We start from the raw sequence: 20,161 nt of genomic DNA on the forward strand, positions 1-20,161 counted from the left end.
ACTTGTGAGGAGACGATAACAGATATCCACATCCCGTTTTCACTTCTGAGTAGTTCACAGAAATATCTACAAACTGGAAGTTAAATGGTGTTCGTAGGTGGAAGCATGACGATACAGTACAGCGTTGAAAATGGTTATTTGGAGGCTTTTTTGAGGCTTTCTTTCGACCCGACTCCATTCATTCCTATGGGTTTTTTGGGGGTGGTTTTTCGCTAATTTTGTTGCCATGGTAACTCGAAACCCCAATAAAAGTAGTAGCACACATCTCGTAATCGAGCCACAAGTTTTGATACCTATATCGTGGGGGTGCTCGCTACGGTTCGGGCCGCATTTATCGTGATGTAAGAAAAATAAAGAATAAGAAAATAAGCCGTTTAGAGGTGAATAGTAATAGGTGCCTCCATGCATTTGCATTGGAGGCAGTGCTGTGCTTCGCACAGCCTCCTCATTGCAAATGCTATGGCAGGCGCCTAACTAGAAAATTTCTGAAGAAATTTAGCAAGGCGCCTGCCACGTTGTGCGTACTGTACCGTCAGAAATAGCAACAGGAAGCAACACTGCAAATTTAAGCTTCCTACGGTCTTCACAGCCCCCGCAGCGGCCGTCAAAAGGTGCCATGTTAAGTCAATGGACCTCCTTGGATCCTCTTGCTAGCAGCGTTGTCATGGAGACTCACTGACAGCTGTGGCCCTCTCTCTGTCTGTAAAGGCAGCAGAACTCTGGCTAAGCAGAAGTTGATAGGACCTTCCTAAAGCTATTTCCGTTCAGCAACATGCTAACGGTTAGCCGCTAGCATGGCTGTGTTCAGTATCACCGGGTGATGTTACTCTGTTAGTTTGGTTGAAATCCTGTACTGAGAAGTGCCTAAAAAGGGAGAAAATGCTAAAATTCACCAAATCTGTCAAGCAGAAGATTGTACAGGCTTCCTAGAGCTACTTCCGATTAGCCGCTAACATGGTTGTGTTTGGTATCACTGGGTGAGTGTACTCTGCTAGTTTGGTCCAAATCCTGTACTGGGAAGTGCCTCAAATAGGGGTGCCAATACTTAATGTCACCAAACGTGACCAAAGTTCATTGGTCAGATTGGCCTCCTTTAGAAACTCAGCCTCACCACATCTGGGCCCAGAACTCAACATTTGACCAAAATTGTCAGTAGCGCCATTTCCCACATGTGGGTGGTGCTATATTGGCCAATTGGGTCGTGTCTGGTTATCATGCCAGGTCCTGTTGGAAGCAAAGGCCCAATAGGAAAGCATGTGAAATCCAAAATGGGACAGAAAATTGACACGACTGAAAGTCACGTGAAAATTTTAAAATGTTAAGAGGAAGTGACTGTGCGAATTTCAGATCCCTACATTAATCACAGCCACTGCAGTCAGCGTTGAAAGTTGGGACTAGTCCCTACGTTTTGATGTATAATTTGTCTACATAGAGTGAAAATTGAGCAAGTAGGCTGAAGTTGTTCGGAGTTTTGAAATCTTTAAAAAAGCTAGAGTGGCCCACTCTAGCGGTTGGAGAATTCCGTCATTGACTTTCATTGTAAACGATGATTTCGCTGATTTTTGGACATGAGCTTTGAGGAGTAACTGTGAAGAGACGATAAAAGATATCTACATGCCGATTTCACTTCTGAGTAGTTCACAGATATATCTACATTTGCCTCCTCATTGCAAGTGCTATGGCAGGCGCCTAATAATAAAGAGTCCGTTTAGAGGTGAATAGTAATAGGTGCCTCCATGCATTTGCATTGCACATGCAAGGCAGGCGCCTAATGACAGTAATGCCAACAATGATGAGTAAGAAGAGAGAGAGAGAAAAAAAGTACAGGTCCAAACGAGTTCCACACTCATTATAACCCATTATTTTGAATGTATCTATTAAAAGGACCCCACACATCAAGGAACTTATGATGGTTGTCTGACAAAGAGTATCGAATTTCTTCGAGATAGATACAGGACACCATATCATTTAGCCATTTCTTAAAGCAAGGAGGGGTAGAGGATTTCCATTCCCGCAGAATAACCCGTTTTGCAACCACCAAACCAAACATTAGGGCCTGCTGCAGAGACATGGGAAGAGTAAGTGAGAATTTAGAGCAACCCAAAATGATCAAATGATTATGCGGATATAGAACTTTGCCATAAGCGTTAGTCTAAAGTTTAAAAATTCTGCACCAGAAGTCCTTAAGCTTAGGGCAGGAGCAAAACAAATGGCCCAAAGTCCCATCATCTGATTTACATTTGTCACACATTGGTGAGACACTGGGAAATAACTTGTTAAGTTTGGTTTTAGAAAAGTGCAGACGATGGATCACTTTGAATTGAATAAGTTGCAATCTAGAGTTAATGGAACAGGTTTTGATTCTTGACAAGCTTAACTCCCACAGTTTATCTGAAATTTCAACTAGTCTATCCGAAGCCCAGGCCTCTTTTATATGATTAGTAGGTGGAGATGCACTGAAAAGATTAGGTAAGTTATTTCTTAATTTAGAATTTTTAATTTAGAATTTGCGGGGATGGTTACCGACCAGAGGGGCGGAGGGATACCACATGTGATGTGGTATCCCTCCACCCCAGCATGTGCTGGAACGCTTTTATATTTTAATATTTATACAATAATGACTACCTGCAAATATAACTCAAGTCACTTTAGCGCGATCTCTCCTCCGCTGCAGCACCGGTAAAGCCGTGTTGCAGCGGAGCGCCCGCGCGCGCACAAACACACACACACGCACGTGTATATATATCTTGGGGGACCCGATTGAGTTTGCACTGGAAATAGGTACGCTGGATTCCGTCAAAAGTCCGGTTTCTGTCAAGAAACTCTTCTAAAAAAATCCATATCGCTATCAGATGATGATAGCTCCACGGAACTCCCATCACTGTCACTAAGTACTTCATCACTCTCTGCTTCGTACAGAGCACCAGTCATCGGCATCTTGGAAAATAGTGTGTCGTTTCTCAACAGCGGGTCCGCTGAGTGACGTCACAAAATGGGAGGTGGGAGGTACTATTCTTGACCAAGATGGGTTCCTCCACATAAACATGATTAAATGAAAATTATTCTTAATTAAAAAAAACATATAATTTATTGCACAGTATGTAGTAGTTTTATATTTAAAGTACTTTCAGCAGTTTGAATTCTGATTTTGACCGGACTTCTCCTTTAAGGGCTTTTTACGTGAGAAGGAGAATTTTAAATTCTATTCTTGATTTAACAGGAAGCCGATGAAGGGAAGCTAAAATAGGAGAAATATGGCCCTCTGGTTGATTTTCATCAGAGCTCTTGCTGCAGCATTTTGGATCAGCTGAAGACTTTGAACTGCATTTTATGGACTTCCTGATAGTAAAGAATTGCAATAGTCCAGCTTTGAAGTAACAAATGCATGGACTAGTTTTTCAGCATCACCCCTGGACATAATATTTCTAATTTTGGGAGTATTCCAGAGGTGAAAAAAGTAAGCTCTTGAAACCTGTTTAATATGGGTATTAAATGACATGTCTTGGTCAAAAATAACACCAAGATTTTTTACTTTATTACTAGAGGCCAAGTTAATGCCATCCAGATTCAGATTGGCCCAGTGCAGCACGGGGGATGGCGTGATAAGCATCTCTGACTGTGGTGGAACAGTGATTCACAATGTTCTCCTCTCTCGTCAGGCATTTAATAAACTGTCTATATTTAGGAAGTTCATGAGTGAGGTTTCCTTTGTTGAAGTCACCAAGGACAATAACTGAGGAGTCCGGATTGCTCCGCTTCACACTCAGTATCTGGTCTGTGAGCGTGCGCTGTGCGACCTGCACGTTTGCGTGCGGCGTGATGTAAACACCGACCATAATGAATGAAGCAAACTCACCGGGTGAATAAAAAGGCTTACAGTTTATGATGAAGGATTCCAGATCACGGTGACGGTGCTACATGCTAACAAGGTTCTGTTGCAGTCTGGGCCCTTCAAGCTGCACCACGCATCGCTCCGCTGCATGAATGCATACTGAAACAGTGTGACCAATGGGGCTGGGTATCATCTAGGATGAGCCAATTCGATACGATTCTCGATACATAGCTCACGCTACAATACGATTTTCGATATAGCTCAGCTTGATTTGACTACAACATCGAAATTTCTTATTTTCAAATTAATGCTCAGTTATTCAATAAAAAAAACAGCCAAATATTATATTTCAGTGGATGACCAGCTACTGACTGACTGCCAGCAGCAGGTGAGGCTAGCTAAATCCAAATTCTTATCATGATATGAAATATTTAACGATAACGATAAAACCATTCGATAAAGGCCAGCCCTGCACCCAGAACCACCTGGAACTAAACCCGCTAGACCATAGAACTTCAGGAGTCCATTTGAAATGTCCATTTGGATAGGTGAAAATGTACAGTTGTTGGGTGTATTAACCTGCACAACTTATTATACCGGCCTCCAACATACCTCTCAAATGGCTGAACAGGTTGGATTGTATTTAAAGAGACCGCACCAAAAGAAGTTACTGTCAGGCAAACATCAGAACAAGGAGTAAAAGTGGGTCTGTGGGACAACCTTAACAAGGAATTCAGACCAAAGCATTGCAGTTCTATTTGAGGGGTGACAGTTGCGCTGGAGTAAGGGAGTCTGTCCTGCATGTTCGATCCCCGCTCCAGCCGTCTCAGTCAAAACACTTCACCCATATGTGTATGGCAGCCCTGTCAGTCTTCCCCAGGGCAGCTCACCACCGCCAGGGTGTGAATGTGTGCGTGAATGGCTGAATGTAGTGTATAAATACAAGCCATTTACCATTTACCTTGACCACAACTGAAAGATTTAAAGGTAAAAAGGAAGGAATTAAAAAGCAGGATATGTCCCATTTAATATGAAAATAAACTGAGTTGGGTTGTAATTGTTTCATTAGGTCCCTGTCATATGATTGAAGCTGATGTAACCATTAGAGGTCATGATCCCAAAGAGCCAATCATGGCACATCCCCCTCACACAGATAGTGACATCACACTGAAAGAGTGGCTTGAGGAAGTGACGACCAACAACAAAGGAATAAAGCTAGATTTTAAGAGGTGAGCATTGCTTCTTTGGTTCTCCTCAGTGCATGTGTGTTTATGTATGTTATGAACCTGTGTTTTGTTTCCATCCAGACTAGAGGCAGTGTCTCCTTCCCTGGCTTTATTGGAGCACATGCTGCCTGAGCCAAACCGTCCAGTGTGGATCAATGCAGACATCCTCAGTGGACCTGGTGGGCAGGTCAGACCTGTGGACTCTGAGGTCTTCCTCTCTGTTGTGACAGCTCTTCATCCTCAGACGATGCTGTCTCTTGGTTGGACGACCGGCTGGTCTGCTGGAACAAATAACCCAGGTGAAACGTGTTTACAAGAACACATTTATACTTCTAAAGAAAGTAGGACTTCTGTCACTCTGACATCAGATTTATTGTAGTCTGATGAAGCGAGAGTGCTCAAAATATTACCTAGGTGCCACAGCATGGTACAATGCTGTACCATGCTGTGGCACCTAGGGTTAGGGTTTTTATGTGGTTACTTTTTTCAGTGCGTGCCACCTTTTTGCTTCTTATTGTAAATGTCATTCTCTTTTACAATTTTAATTTTCATTCTCTACAAAAAAAATTCAGATTTGTACTTTTTCTACATTTGATTGTTAAATCACGATATACACTCATTGTAAAAGAGCCATTTCATAGATTTATTTGCTTTCCAGATTTCTTTATATTTGGATTTTTAAACATAACGAGATCTGTAATTACAGTTCCAATTTGGGGAAAATTTTGTGAAATGAAGATGTTGTAGAGGATCAAAGGAAGATGACAGTATCTCCGTCTTTGACAAAACACTAACAAAATACGGGGTTACTACCACAGAAAAGGTGCCAAAAAACACATATCTGAAAAGGTTAACTTGCAGATGTCTGGGTTAGAGTGGTCTGCCACAATGTTACTTGATTTAAAATCTATGTATTTATTTTTTTCCAGTACAGATTTCTTTTTAAGTTTTAGATAGGTTATAACTAATCCGAGTTTTTCCTTACAGCATTAAAAAAATGGGAAATAGCCCTCAAGTTAATACAATGAAATCATACAGCGATTTTTTAAAAGGTTTTCTAACTAAGGAAATGTAGCAGATTGGATTGAGTCATCAGTTCTCAGCACTGGCACTGGAATGGGGGGGTGGGGGGGGGGTGGGCGTTAAACTGCAAATAACTGCTCTCATTATCATGCACGTCCGAAGGCAGCTGCAATGTGCCACAGCACTACGTAGTGCGCACCGATGGCAGGGCACTATGTGGAGAAAATGTAGGCAGATGAAAAGAACAGCAGTAGCCTTCTCTGTTCATGTGAACCTCTTTAAAATAATGGAAGAAAAATATAACCAAGACCTGTGACAGCCTGGTATGGTTATCATTTAATTTTCTGTATGCAATCTCAGTCAGAAAGAGCCACCACATAATCTCTCCAGAAACCCAGGATTTACAAAACTGTTTTAATGAAGAAATTCTGCTATTTGATTTTTTCTTTTATTAAAGACATTATTTGTTGTCATAAAAATAAAATAAAAGGGCTGTTTTGTCAACAGAAGTTGATCAAAAACTGTTCAACAACATTGCCGCAAAGCAGAAGAAAAACCTTTGATTTTATTTTTATGAGTTTAATAAGAAATTATTCCATCTGCCAAATCCGATTTACAAAGGCAATGAAAACATCCTTTTTTATCATTGTTCTACCAGTTTATGTGTCAGTGATGGTACTCATGTTAAATGCAACAGCCTCCGTCGACTAAAAAGCTGCCTCTAGTCATTAATGTCCAAACAGCATCTTAATCAGCTCTTCACATCCACAAACTCCTGTCTGACAGCCTGGAGCTGAACAAAGATCACCGCAGATACTGCTTTGCCAGAGACGGAAAGAAGGGGGAAGATTCTGAGAAGATTTAGACTTGGTAATAGTTCACAACTCCATAAGTCACTTCCTACATCAATTAATAGGCCATATACTTGCAAATTACATAAATGTTACATTTGCACATGTATTTGCTCACTGTGTTGCAAGCTTGACAACATTTCTGTTGTTTTAAGAATGTGTGATCTAAATTGACTCCGCCATCTGTCGCTCCGTATCTACATGCCTCATGAACCCTGCTGGGGTGACGCCTGCTTGGTGCTTGTTAACTGCTCATTGATTGATATGAAATTTACTGATTGAAATTAATAAATGCTTGTTTTGATTTCCTTGTTGTTTCTCTCAAAAAACTTACTTGAATTTTCTTACTGCCACCAAATGTAATCTGCAGGATTACATTTGTGCACACTATTCCTACAACATGATTCACGTAGCACACAAAAACAGCAACATTGTTTCACAAACCTGCAGGTCAGGTACTCAACCAAACAAGCATGCAACATTTGTGCAGGTGAGCGGTTCTCATAACCGCTCACCTGTTCCACCTGCATATGACAGTATTCACCCTCCAGACCAGACAGCAGTGCCAGATTATTTCAAGCCATTGGTTAATTACGTATATTCCAGCGTACTTCTGATTCTGATTTCCTGATGCTGACAAATTCTGCCTACCAACCTCTGAGCCTGCCTGAATTGATTGCCGGATCCGTTTGCCTGACTTCTACCTGACCTGACCTCCTAGCCTGCCAGTCCTCATACACTCTGTTAACCTGATCGTCGTGTACCATACCTGGAACTGTGACCTGACTCCGTCTTGGATCTTCCTCTGGCACCTCTTCGGATTTCTGACTACCTGGCTCTGACCTTGGATCTTGTCCCGTCACCGATTGTTCTGGATTATCCCTCTAATCATCCCGCTAACCGTTCGTTCGTTTTCCAGCTTCGACCATCCGCCTGTCCAACGACCAACGACGCACCAGCGTCTGGGAGGTCCAGAGCGGTCACCGCTGCGCAATGTTAACAGCCAGCCGGTTGGGATTTATACCAGTCACCGGAGCAAGACTGTATATTGAGCAGAGGTTAGTGACCGTCACGTTTGTGAACAATCACCTCCAGACAGACGTGGTCACTAACCTGCTGTCTCTGTCCTCAGAGTTTCCTGCTGCTGCCACTGCCGCCGCTTGTCCCGCTTCAGTTTAAATAAACTGTTTTTCACAATCTACTGTTTGTCTGGTTTGAACACTGGGTCCATCTGTTCCATTCCTAACAAATTTCTGTGATCCTGGTGAGAAGGAGGACTGTGATTCCCAGGTTCTGGCGCTGTGTCTGTCAGGAGAGGAGGTGAAGCGACAACATTCACTTCATTTACTCTTTTCGGCAAACGCTTCATCCAGATTTGACTCCTTAAAAGTACATTTTCTTATTTTTAGTTAGCTTTGCTGCAGTCACAGTAAACTTAAGGAAAAAATAAAGGAAAGTAAACTCACCAATTAAATTTTATTAAGGACATATGTAGGTTTTGCCACAAAAGACTATTTCTAATATTAGTTTCTTCACAATTTTGGTCATAATAAAGGGGGAAAAAATCAATTAAGTGTAAAATAATTGGGCTAAGACTTTTTTTTAAATCAAATCAAAATCAGGTAGGGTAGGCAGCCGTACAACTGCAGGTACCACTGAATTGTTTTCTTTATTTGTCATCCTCCTCTGTTTGAAGGCCAGGCAAGTTTGTTTTTGCATCGCAGCGCCAAACTGTGTCCTTGCAACAGTGAAGATTATTTACCTTTGTCGTGGTCAGTATTTATGTATCAGTTGTTTTTATTAATCATCATCATTCTCAATAAATGACCTGGATAACAATGACAGATGGGTGATGACCAATCTGTATGATTTGATTGTATTTCAATTAAATTTCAATTGAATTTTATTTATATAGCGCCAGTTCATGAAACATGTCATCTCAAGGCATTTTACAAAGTCAATATCAATCAGATTATACAGATTGGGTCAGATTATACAGATTGGTCAAACAAAATTTGTATATAAGGGAACCAGTTGATTGCATCAAAGTCCTGACAAGCAGCCTTCACTCCTGAAGAAGCATAGAGCCACAGGGAGAGTCGTCTGCATTGTCCATGGCTTTGCAGCAATCCCTCATACTGAGCAAGCATGAAGCGACAGTGGAAAGAAAAACTCCACATTAACGGGAAGCAAAAACCTCCATCAGAACCAGGCTCAGTATGAACGGTCATCTGCCTCGACCGACTGGGTCGAGGCAGACTGGTTACAGAAGACAGAGCAGAGACAGAGCAAGACAAAAAAAAAAATAGCACAGAAGCACACATTGATCCAGTAATCTGTTCTACATTAAATGGAAATAGCGGATGATCTGTCTTCCCTGGATGATGTCACAGCTAACAGAACGCCAGACCAGGTGTACCTACTATGAAGAACAAAAAGAGAGAGAACAAAAAAAGTTAAAAGCTGAAATGACGACAAGCAATGCAAAATTGAAGAACAGTAGAACACAGTAGAGTGAGAGAAATGGACCCTGATGTCCTCCAGTAACCTAAACCTATAGCAGCATAACTATAGAGGTAGCTCAGGGTAACATAAGCCACTCTAACTATAATATTTGTCAAAAAGGAAAGTTTTAAGATTAGTCTTAAAAGTAGACGGGGTGCCTGCCTCAAGGACCAAAACTGTGAGTTGGTTCCACAGGAGAGGAGCCTGATAGCTAAAGGATCTGCCTCCCATTCTACTTTTAGAGACTCTAGGAACCACCAGTAGACCTGCAGTCTGAGAGCGAAGTGCTCTGTTAGGAACATACGGGGTAATCAGATCTCTGACATAAGATGGAGCTTGATTATTAAAGGCTTTATACGTTAGAAGAATTTTAAATTGTATTCTTGATTTAACAGGAAGCCAATGAAGGGAAGCTAAAACAGGAGAAACATGATCCCTCTTGTTGATTTTCATCAGAACTCTTGCTGCAGCATTTTAGATCAGCTGAAGACTTTGAACTGCATTTTGTGGACTTCCTGATAGTAAAGAATTGCAATAGTCCAGCCTTGAAGTAACAAATGCATGGACTAGTTTTTCAGCATCACTCCTGGACAGAAAGTTTCTAATTTTGGCAATATTCCGCAGGTGAAAAAAGGAAACTCTGGAAACCTGTTTAATATGGTATTTAAATGACATGTCTTGGTCAAAAATAACACCAGGATTTTTTACTTTATTACTAGAGGCCAAGTTAATGCCATCCAGATTAAGTGACTGATTAAGAAGTTAATATTTTGAAGACTCTGGTCCAAAGATTACAGAATTTAAATGCAGAAAATGTAAAGTCATCCAGCTTTTGATGTTATCAAGACATGCCTGTGGTGTAAGTAATGGATAGGATTTATCAAGATTTATGGATAAATATAGCTGAGTGTCATCAGCATAACAGTGGAAATTAATCCCATGCTGTCTGATAATTTTGCCAATTGGAAGTATATATATATATATATATATATATATATATATATATATATATATATATATATATATATATATATATATATATATATATATATATATATATATATATATAGTAAGGAGAATTGGTCCAAGGACTGAGCTCTGTGGTACTCCACACTTTGTAAAGTGCCTTGAGATGACATGTGTTGTGAATTGGCGCTATATAAATTGCATTTATACGGTGGGGGAAACCCTGCATGAAACCCTGATGCTCCCAACCATGGTGCATCTGGATGCGCAACAACCACACTGTGTTGCCTTTACATTTTTATGTTTGCCTAGTCTTTCAAAGCTCCTGCTTCCTTGTCAAGCCATTGCTTCACATCAATCATATAGTCCACCAGTCCCGGTTTAACTACCTACAAAGTGCAATAAGAATTACTTATATTTACATTTGAAAAAGGATACTGCAGACATGAAATGTGCAGCATCTTCTTATGAAGAGGATTCTCGGGGTTGTCTATAATGTTCTTCATTTTATGAAAAATCGTTCTTTGTAAAATAATCTTCAGAGATTCTAGAGGAGTCCCCAGAGTAGAGCCAGCTATGTGCCTATGCAAATTCTCAGTTATCCTATCTGGTTGCCTCCCATTTAGAGCCAGCTTTCTTTATAAGCTTGTTGAGCTTCTTTAGGTCAATTTCTCCAATGCTGCTACCCCAACAGATGGTTGCAGAAGCACCTAAGCGTCCTCAGGAAGTCCAGTCTGCTCTGTCCCTTATTGTAGACATCTTAATCGTTGCGTCTCCAGTCCAGTCTGTTGTCCAGATGAACACTGAGTTATACTCCTTCACCACCTCCATTTCCAGTCCAGTGGAAAGGAAAGCTCTCCTTAAACAGGATGTGTGCATGTTCTATGTGAAAGAAAACATCTAAACAGATCATATGAGCCAGTAATCTCTGGAGGATGAAAGAGAGAATATGCAGCTAGTCTCAGTAAAAGCTCAGCCAATAGCTATGTCTGGGAGAGAGACAGGGTTAAACACCGAAACACACATGTACTTTTAGAATCTTGACAAATGTTAGACAGACAGCTAGTTCTCTGGCAAAAAAGCCTTGTAAGAACACATGACTGCATGGTTTTGTTTCTGCTGGGATTTTTCAGGTTACAGCTGGGACATGGTACATGTGATGGAGGACAAGTGTGGAAAGCTTAAACATCATGTGACCTTCCCCGTTCGTGCTGCTTTGCTGCCACAGTCCTTCTCCCAGCTGTCATGGCTACTGCAGCAGTCAGACAGGTAACTTCCTGCGCACCTCAACACACACACACGAAAAGTTTGTGACCTGGTCAATGACTAGTTTAGCCATTAGAGATGTCTTTTGCAGGGTGTTGTGAGACACTGTATGGCTGCAGGAGGATTTCAGTACTGATGAGTTGGAAGGAGGAAAATGCCAGAAGTTCCTCTAACAAAACTTCTCCCTCTCTTTGATCTACGGGGCCTTCTCGCATTACTTTGTAGAGAATCAGTAACTGTGGGCTCAATCCTTAGCCCTCTGTACTGCTTCTGGTTGTCATTTAATTTACAAGTCATAATCAAAATTATATTTGATTAACATTGTCATCCTTTGCATGCAAGATATTGTTCATGTTATATGTTACGCAGTCATAAAAGTGTGCCCTGTATTTCCTTCACAGGTACACCCTCACAGTCTGGACAGGCCAACATGATGAGTTTGCACTACAGGACTTACTGCTTTACAGAAGAGAGTTTGATGTGAGCAGAATTTACTATGACCTGCCATACTCTCTTAAATCAGAGCTTTTGATGATGTCACTGGAGTCTGACTGAGGATGGCTGGCTGCTGTTTCCTATACTTCACAAAAGGCAGATGCTCTGCATAGATTAGTAGAGGGAAGATAAACTCATCTTGCCTTTGCTCACAAAATCTGTGATGAAATGATATTAAAGAAAATCCTCTTATCCTACTGGTGTGTTTAAAGTCATTGCAACCATCAGAACGTTGTAGAAAGATATTTTGTTTTGTTTCTCGTAGTCATTTCTTCAGAGAACCAAATGTTTCTGGCACAACTTCAACTTTTAAGGTGCATGAAGAGCATAAACGAACTGGCCAATGAAAACTTCAGCAACACTTGAAGGTTCAGGAGCAGACTTTGACAGGCCAGGTCTGTCAATAAAGTCTGCTACTGAACCTTCCACGTCAGTCAATAATGTCTGCTCCTGAAACTTCAAGTGTTGCTGAAGTTATCAACGTGGTAATTTCTTCACATGGGAAGTGAGCATTAATAATCTATTTTAACATTTAAATCTTTCAGCCACCAAGCATGTTCCCTTTCTTTCCCTGGAAAAGATGTTTCATAATTCACAAAATTTGAATGTCCTCCATTGAAACTTCAAAATGAAACAAAAAAATCCTTTTGTTATTTGTATCACTAAAAGATAGAACCAATTTAACACCAAATCAGATTTGTGACCTGTTGGACTTCTGTCTCTCAACCACATATTTCAAGTACAGAGACAATTTTTACAGACAGAAACACGAGTTTGCAATGGGCTACCCAGTTGTGGCCAATATGTACATGGAGGAGGTGGAGAGTAGGGACTGGCTTAGATACATGGATGACACTTGGGTCAAAATCCAAATCAAAGAAGTTGAGGCATTCACCAACCACATCAATTCAGTGGACAGCAACATTGCAGTTACCAGAGAGGATGCCAACCTCAAAACTGAGGTTTATCTGAACCGTACACACACAGATCAATATCTGCATTTTGATTCACATCATCTACTGAAACAAACTCTCTGTTATCAGAAATGTGAGTTATGGGGTGGACAACATTCCATTTTGCCACAGAGGAGAAACAAAAAGAACAAGCATGGGAGGAAATGGGGCTGAACAATAATCGCATTTGCAATATAATAGCAAAAAAATACTATTTCCAAATCGCAGAGGTCTGCAATTTTTGGCTATGTAACAATTGATGGATTGTGGGTTTCTTTTAGGTGTCAGTGATATGTTTAAAGTGGGTTTGCCTCCACATGGAATGGAAAAGAGATAATGTAATTTTATTACTTGTTTTAGAGTTTATATAATTTTTTTTTTTTTTTAACCAAAAACTTTTAGGAATCTACACATAGCACTAAGTGCCGGTCAAACTGTTTAATACAAAATTAAATTGCAATCGCAATTATGGTTTAAATATCGCAATTTTGATTTTAGGCAAAATCATACAGCCCTATCAGGAAATCACAGCAAGCTTGTGGTTATCCTAACAGGGCGTTTATCAAGTCTGCCACAAAACTAGCTGGGAAAAAAAAAAAAAAAAAAACCACTACGTCAAACGTATTATTTAATACACTGCTATAACCTGTGCAATAATCCTGAAAGAAGTGACTTCTGCTGCTATTACCACCTGATATATGGCAATACATATGTATATAAGTCGCTGTGAATGTACATAAGACATCCTCTGCCCCATTTCTATTTGAATTTTTATTTTTATTTTATTTTTTGATCCACTGTATATATGAGGACACACTGTATACAGCTGATGCACCTTTTCCCACTTTAGGCTCCTTCTTCTGATTATTGATTACTGAGCTGATGTGTCAAGTGAATTTCACCAATGTGAGATCAATAAAGCCTATCTTATCTTAAACGGAGGAGAAAACAGAGAGAGACGCAAAAACCTTTTCATCCCTTATGTGTCATTAGCTTCTGAGAAACCCAGAAGGATTTTCACAAAATACAACTTGCCGGTAAATTTCAAACCGATAAAAACTGTCAGACAAAAACTGGTTCATCCCAAAGACAGAACACCCGAACCAAAGCTGAGCTGCGTTGTAAATGCAGTCAAGGACTGCTCAGACTCCTACATTGGAGAAATTAAACAACAGCTACATAAACACATGGCACAGCACGGGAGGGCCAGCAAATCAGGGCAAGACTCGGCAGTCCACTTGCACCTCAAGAATAAAGGACACACTTTTGATGACAAGGATGTCCAGATTTTGGACAGAGAGAACAGATGGTTTGAAAGAGGGGTGAAAACAGAAGGGGAGAACTGAGCTTCCAACTCCCCAGTGTTTACAGCTCGGTCCTCCAACACATTCCAAAGAGATTAGATCATCAGTCTCATCATGATTCAGGTGACCAAGTACTCCACTCAATAGCTCCACACCTAGCAATAGATTCGAATGACCCAGGACTGTGACAGGCGGGTAATTGATTTGCATCTGACTCGGAACCTGACTAGGACGATTGACCTCCATGTCCTTTAAAAACAGCAGTGCACCAACTTAAGGTTGCTCAATTGCAAGCTACCAGAATTGACAAAGACTCCTGGATAGAAAAACCGACACAAAGTTCGGTTGCCTCAGATTTAAGACTGTTTGCTGATAAGATTAGATATAGGTCTGTAATTCATTAAGTCATCTAGATCAAAATAAGGTTTCTTAAGTAAATGTTTAACAACAGCTACCTTAAAAGCCTGTGGTATTGATCAGTTTGGCCAGGTGTAAAATGGAGAAAAATAACTCAGCTGTCAATTAAAGAGAAGAGATTGGGGATTTTTTGCTCAACCAGCAGTTTATTAATTCTTGCAAGAATGAAAACAAAAGGAAACAGTGTCAAAAAGAGATTTAACCATTGGACCTACGAACTTCAGGGAGGACTCCATTCCATCTGTATCTGGCAGATAATGACTTCTGCAGAAAACCTCCTAGGCTTTAACAAGGAACACTTAAAAGAGTCTCTATCATAAATCTGACCTTGTAGCAAAGTAGAGGAAGTTTGAGTTTATACAAAATATAAAACAAAGTTACTTTCAAATATTCTGACAACAATTTGTCCTTACGGTCATAAATGAAAGTTTTTCATGTGTGACTGACAAAGACCATAAAAAAACTAAATTCATGAATACAAAATAAAAACATGTTTACAACTAAACAAATCTGTGACAATGTGTGTAAAGGACTTCCGGTTGGCAACGGAGGAAGATGGATACCTAAAGGGAGAGTTCCACGCAGTTGGGCTGTTCAACCCACTCTCATTCATCTAATACGAGACATTTGTGACTTACTATTAAAATATGAGTGGGGGAACCAAATTTAAGAGCAAAAGAATGCCAGAAAAAGAAACACCAAGTCCACGCAGAGGCCGCAGCTAATATTAACGCTAAGTAGACAGAACATGGCGGTGACTTGACAGAATATGTTTACTTTTTTTTTTTTTTTAAATAAGTTAAAAATAATAATTCTTCTCTTCGAGCTGAGCTAAAAACGAACCTGGACACAGAGATGAGTTTAAGCAAGATATGAAGGAGTTGAACGAACTCAAGCAGCAGATTTATCAGCAGCTATCAACCGCAACACTTTCAATTCAAGACCAATGTGAAGCGAATGTATGAGCTGGAAACATGGTCAGCCACGGTACTTACTGCACTTTAACAAACACTTAAAAGTCAGAGGAAACTGATGGACAAGATCAACAACTTAGAATCGAGGTCAAGGAGGAATAACTTGAGACTTTATGGGGTACCCGAAGGAGCAGAGGGATCCTCAGTGCTAAAGTTTGATAAGAAAATGATAATAGATGATAAGTTAATCAAAGATGGGACAGATCTGAAAACACAACAAGCACACCACTCACTCGCATTAAAGCTTAGTCTCAATGCACCGCCTAGATCCATCGTGGTTAACTTTCTCCAATTCAAAGTAAAGGAAATGATTCTCAAGCAAGCTTGGTGAAAGAAAGTCCTACTTGGCGGAAAGACTGTCGTTTGACCATGACTATACATCAGATGTAGTACAGCGACGCAAAGCATATAAATACTTGAAAGGTGTTTTGAAAAAGAAGGGGGTGCAATTCCAGACGCCAATCACACATAGGGGTATCCATTGGAAGAGCGGATCACAACTTTACAACAGCGCAAAGGAAGCCGAAGAGGATTTTTGTCGTAGAGGATTCACCGTCAGATACACCAGTGGGGAAGATGCCAGCGACTCATCAACAGTAGCACTACAAGGACTGGAGCAGGTATTGCCATGGCAACGCGTTCAGCCTCACTGAGACACAGCTCAATGAGTACGTGAACACCTGCAGGAGTTTCAACTTAACAGCACCACTTGAGTTACCTGGGCATGTGAGAGATCACATGGGGAAAAAAATAATAACCACTTGAGGTACAAACTGTAGTTCAAAAATAATGTTTGATTAAGAATTGCTTGAATAATATTTACCAAGAATGGCTTGATTATTATCATCCAAATATCTTATTAGCCCAACTTAATGGAGCTAAAACACATGAGGGAGAATTTGTGGAAAAGCTTGATATGGGGCATTCACTAGTTCTGGGAGGGGGCCCTCTCTGCTAGAGAGGCTTTCCCCTTTACCTGGTAAAGGGTCATGGGGGAATTTGGTGTTCCCCACCTTTGGAGTCTGTCCTTTTCATTTTAGGTTAAATTTTTATTATTTTGTTGGATTGTTTTAACTCTCGGGTGAGAGTTGTTTTCTGTTTAGGATGCTTAGGATTTACAACAATAAATGTACTTCAGCATAATGCAGAGTAAACATTTGAAATTTATGACATTAAGTTGAAAAAGGGCAATGTGCCAATGTGTGTCATCTTACTGCAGGAAACGCATTTAACAACCCAGGAACAGGACAAACTTGTCAAGTTTGGATACAACAACGTGTTCTACATCTCAAATGTTGAAACCCATAAGAGGGGGATGGCAATATTTATATCTAAAGTGTGAAATTTAAAGAATATGTAATGATCAGAGGGAAAGGACCCAGAATTCAGCCAGACCAGCAGAGGTTTCTTTTAAAAGAAGCTTTTTAAATCACAAAATCAAAAGAACAGGGGACAAATCCAAACTGGCTGTCAAAACAAAAAGATGACACAAAAAATAAACAAACAAGCAGGGCAGACAAGGCAGGAACAGACCGGACAGAATGGCTCAGGTTTCTGGACGAAAAGGGGTCAAAGAGCAAACCAACGTACAGAATTTGCAGGCGGAGACTCACCCAAACTCAACAGGACAACCTGGCACTGATGTCTGGTCTCAGCAGTTTATATGGAGGTGGAATCAGGTGAAGCCGGTGAGAGGTGATTGCAGCAGGGGTGGAGTTAGGCAGGTGTGCAGAGTAAGTAATTAGACCAGACATCAGTGCTGAGGCTCAAAAACAAGAACAGATCAAAAATTCAAACCTAAACTAAGAAGCTTCTGAAGACATAACTAAAACAGTAAACAAGAATCCAGACTAGACATAACTCAAAAAACAGCCAGCTAATAAAAGACAGGAGAGAGAAGGAAAACTAAAACTAACATAAACCAGAACAGAACTCAGAATATTACAGAATATGAGGAAATAAAAGATAACCAAGGAAGATATGTCATAGTAAAGGGCACAATTGAAAATACAATCCTTTCATTGATAAATATTTATATTTATATATTTTATATCTCCTGATACTGATGGATTCTTTCATAAAACTTTTACACTATTGCAGTGGAGGCAGAGGGTGCATGTGTTTGTGCAGGGGATTGGAATGCAGTTTTCGACTTTAAAGTGGATTCTACCAGTAAGAAAAGAAATAAGAAAAGTCTAACAAGAATGCTTAATACAACTTTAGAGGAAATTGGCATGGTGGTTGTGTGGAGACATCTTCATCAAGCTGAGAAGGACTACACGCATTATTTAAATACGTCATTCAGTACACTCAAGGTTAGATTATTTTCTAGTGAAAAGAAGATTACTACAGAGTAACAGAAGGTAGAATCAGAGTTTCAGATGCATCAGACCCTAGTTTGACAAATCTGTTGTATCAGAGCTGTCCAACACCCTAGTTGTTGGACAGCCCTCTTCTGTTTTAGCGCACAAATTGTCTGAATCATGTTAAATTTGAATTTGACTGGATTTAAACAGTCTGCTGCTGTTTCTAATGACCGGGCTCATAGAATGTTCCTTTGCAGTGTGACCAGGTACGGTCTCTAAACCTTCAACCCTTTTGTACCGGATCACAAAAGAATTTGTAAGGACTAACAGAGGCACTGATTCAAGTTGAATACAATTTATTAAGTTTACAGGGTCCAGGGAACAAAGCTCAATTTCCCTTATTGCACAAAAAGAACTTGCTTTAAAAGTAGGAACCTATGCTGGTCTGGAATCCTGATAACTGAGATAATTAAAATCCCAATTAAATTAAATAGACTGTATTGGGGGAGAACTACTAAAGAAAAACACAAACGGAATACACCTTGGTGCCTCCCAACACACACACGCGCGTGAATGTAATACAAAAGAAAAACTCTCCTCCCTCTAGTCTCTTTAATCTAAATAAAACCAGCACAGGACCCAGGGGCAGCATAGGTCCTCAAAACGGGTTAAAATCAGACCAGGGGAATAAATTTAAAACTCTCCCCTGCTTTACTAAAACTGGAAATAAACCCCTGAAACAGTAGGCTAAAACAGTTGCCAAAACAGTAACTGAAACAGTAAACTAAAACAGTAGCAGGTAGTGATGTTACGTGATGTGCCGAGGCTTCGAGGCGTGTGTCGAGTAATGGAGGGGGCGTTTCCGTAAAGCGCGTATCGAGGCTTGCTTCATTTAGGGGAGGAGCCGAAAACGATGACGTCTGAAGCCTCGCTGCCTGGCTGTACCACGTGACTGCTTCAGGAAGTGGCTCAGATTTTGCCAGATGACCGGTTCATTCAGAAACAGTCATGGCTGCACCTGGATCATAAAACAGTCCTGCTAACCAGATGCAGTTTAAAACGCCACTTGGTCTGTTTATAAGTTTCGTTTTTATTAATTCTGCATTTTTTAACTACATGCACTGTATTTCTGTGCCTCAGCGCTTGCTCCTCTTCCCGCTCCTTTCCCTCGAAGCAGGTGCTTTTATCACCGTTCACCATTCAAAACGTGAATCACTACATTTAATGTTCTCACATCGGTAGCAACGTGTGCCAGTTAAAGTCAATAGGAGAGTTGGTAGCTGTGTTTCATGCTCTTTTGTTTTTAACAATATAGAATCAGTGGCACTTCGGTGGGCTGCTGCCTCGCGCTTTAATTCAGGTGCGCACTTTTAAGGGTAATTTTAAAGAACTTGTAACATCAGGGGCTTCATCTCAGATCTGTCAGTACCCCTGTTCCCTTTATAGGAGCCCTTTACAGTATTTAGTTATGCATTTTCCCCACTGTTTATCCGTCGCACGCAGCGCAACAACGGGGGTAAAATCCGCCCACCGCACCGCCGCACTGACGAGAGCAATAGAGTTTTGTCTGGTCAGCGCGGCGACTGACTGAGAAACCCGTCGCTGTGAAAGGTGATGAGAATGTTATAAACTGTATCAGTCTAGAAGTGCATTGAGCTGAAAAGAGGGAGACATCAGCAGCTGGATTGTGCGTAAAGACGCAGCAGGAACCTCTGTGTGCTTCAGTGTTGCTGCTGAGGGGAAAATGTTGACCATAATCCCCCCCGCCCCAAAATTAGCATAACCTCACTCTTAACTTTTGATCAAAGTTGAGAGGTCTGATTATTGCACACCATGCCATAACACATGACACTACTATTTTGGGAATAATTACACACACAGAATACATTCAAACAATATTTTATTATACACATATGTGTATACATAATATATGTAGACAAATGATTTCGTCCTACACCTTTTGTGAAGTCATTCCCAAGAGCCATAATAGACAAAAAATCAATGCATCACACGTATTAAGATACAGCTGGCTGTGATTATACA

At 40.5% G+C, this 20,161-nt stretch overlaps 1 protein-coding gene across 5 annotated transcripts in view; it reads left to right on the forward strand.

The window, feature by feature from the left end:
- Positions 1-12,361, forward strand: part of fam151b (family with sequence similarity 151 member B) — a 31,016-nt gene extending 18,655 nt beyond the window's left edge. For 3 of the 5 annotated variants that reach the window (XM_036130969.1, XM_036130970.1, XM_036130973.1), the window contains 4 exons: positions 4,902-5,061; positions 5,140-5,357; positions 11,537-11,672; positions 12,071-12,361. In XM_036130969.1, coding sequence (XP_035986862.1) covers positions 4,902-5,061; positions 5,140-5,357; positions 11,537-11,672; positions 12,071-12,224 — 668 coding nt within the window. In that variant the 3' untranslated portion in view covers positions 12,225-12,361. The other 2 variants (XM_036130974.1, XM_036130971.1) reach the window with 2 other exon arrangements.
- The last annotated feature ends 7,800 nt before the right edge of the window (positions 12,362-20,161 follow it).

This window comes from Fundulus heteroclitus, unplaced genomic scaffold (genome assembly GCF_011125445.2).
Source record: "Fundulus heteroclitus isolate FHET01 unplaced genomic scaffold, MU-UCD_Fhet_4.1 scaffold_40, whole genome shotgun sequence".
Classification (NCBI taxonomy): Eukaryota; Metazoa; Chordata; class Actinopteri; order Cyprinodontiformes; family Fundulidae; genus Fundulus; species Fundulus heteroclitus.